This window comes from Eurypyga helias, unplaced genomic scaffold, assembly GCF_000690775.1.
Source record: "Eurypyga helias isolate BGI_N326 unplaced genomic scaffold, ASM69077v1 scaffold24264, whole genome shotgun sequence".
NCBI classification, from domain to species: domain Eukaryota; kingdom Metazoa; phylum Chordata; class Aves; order Eurypygiformes; family Eurypygidae; genus Eurypyga; species Eurypyga helias.
Window position 1 is genome coordinate 735 of NW_010245964.1, and position 1,007 is coordinate 1,741.

General features: G+C 55.7%; 1 protein-coding gene across 1 annotated transcript in view; it reads right to left on the reverse strand.

Annotated features, from left to right (window-relative positions):
- Positions 1–751: 751 nt before the first annotated feature.
- UAP1 (UDP-N-acetylglucosamine pyrophosphorylase 1) overlaps positions 752–1,007 on the reverse strand; it is a 5,940-nt gene continuing 5,684 nt past the window's right edge. Inside the window, exon 8 of the mRNA XM_010150245.1 lies at positions 752–844. Within this exon, the coding sequence (XP_010148547.1) occupies positions 752–844 (93 nt within the window). The remainder of the gene's footprint in view (positions 845–1,007) is intronic.

The following is a 1,007-nucleotide window of genomic DNA, read 5'->3' on the forward strand; positions in this document are numbered from 1 at the left end:
TCCACCCCGAGCACCCCATCAGCACTGCACACCCACCCGTTCCTACCTGCTCGAGGCTTGCCGCCACTTGCAGAAACCCAAGAGGAAAGCGCAGCCCTCCGCTTCCTCCAAACCCACGTAAACAAGTGCCATGGGGCAGAGGACCTGCCTGTGACCCCCCCACCAAGCCCCAGGGAGGGCAGCTGCCGCTGAGCTGGGCAGAGCGGGGCGCTGGGTGCGACGCAGGCAGACCCCTGTGGGAAGCCACTGTCACTCCAAGAAAACCAGGTGACAGAGAGGAGGGCCTCAGAGTTTAATCGGGGGCTTCCAGTTGTGCAACGTACAAAGGATGAGCAAAAGGGAGGACACGGACAATGACCCTTTTAAAAAAAAAAAAAAAAAAAAGTCATGTAGATTTTGAGAAAAATAAAGATTCAAGATTAACCCCAGCCCCGTACCGTAAAAATCCTCTGCATGTACAATGATTGTTACTATATACATGTTTAAAAAGAGGTGCCCACAGCCTGGAGCGCAAAGAGCGGCGCCGTAGCTGTGCTTGGTGGCAGGGGAATCCATAAAGTGTTTGGGTTTTAAATTAAAATATAAATAGGAGCGTACAGCGTGCCGAGAACTGAGCGGATTATATCCTCCTCCGCCCAGGGTCAGAGCGAGCAGGATCAGCCCCTACCAGGTACAGCAATAAACCTTCATGTGTCCGAATTCCCAGCCTGCCGGGCGGGACGGGCGGCCCAGTTTGGGCACCGTGCCGCCGCTACATCCCGTTCTTCACCAGCTCGTGGATCCCGTCCTCGTCGATGATCAAAGGTGTGCGAAACTCTCGGCCCTTCACGTATTTTTCCAGACCCTACGGGAGGACGAAGCAGCTCATTAGGGACGCGCCACACGTCACCTCCGTTGATCTGGCTGAGCTGCTCACAGGTGGCTCCAGTCCCCTCCCGCGCGAGCGGCGTGGGGGACACTGCCCTGAAAAGCTCCCCAGTGAATTCAAGGCACACTTTTGTGGCTTG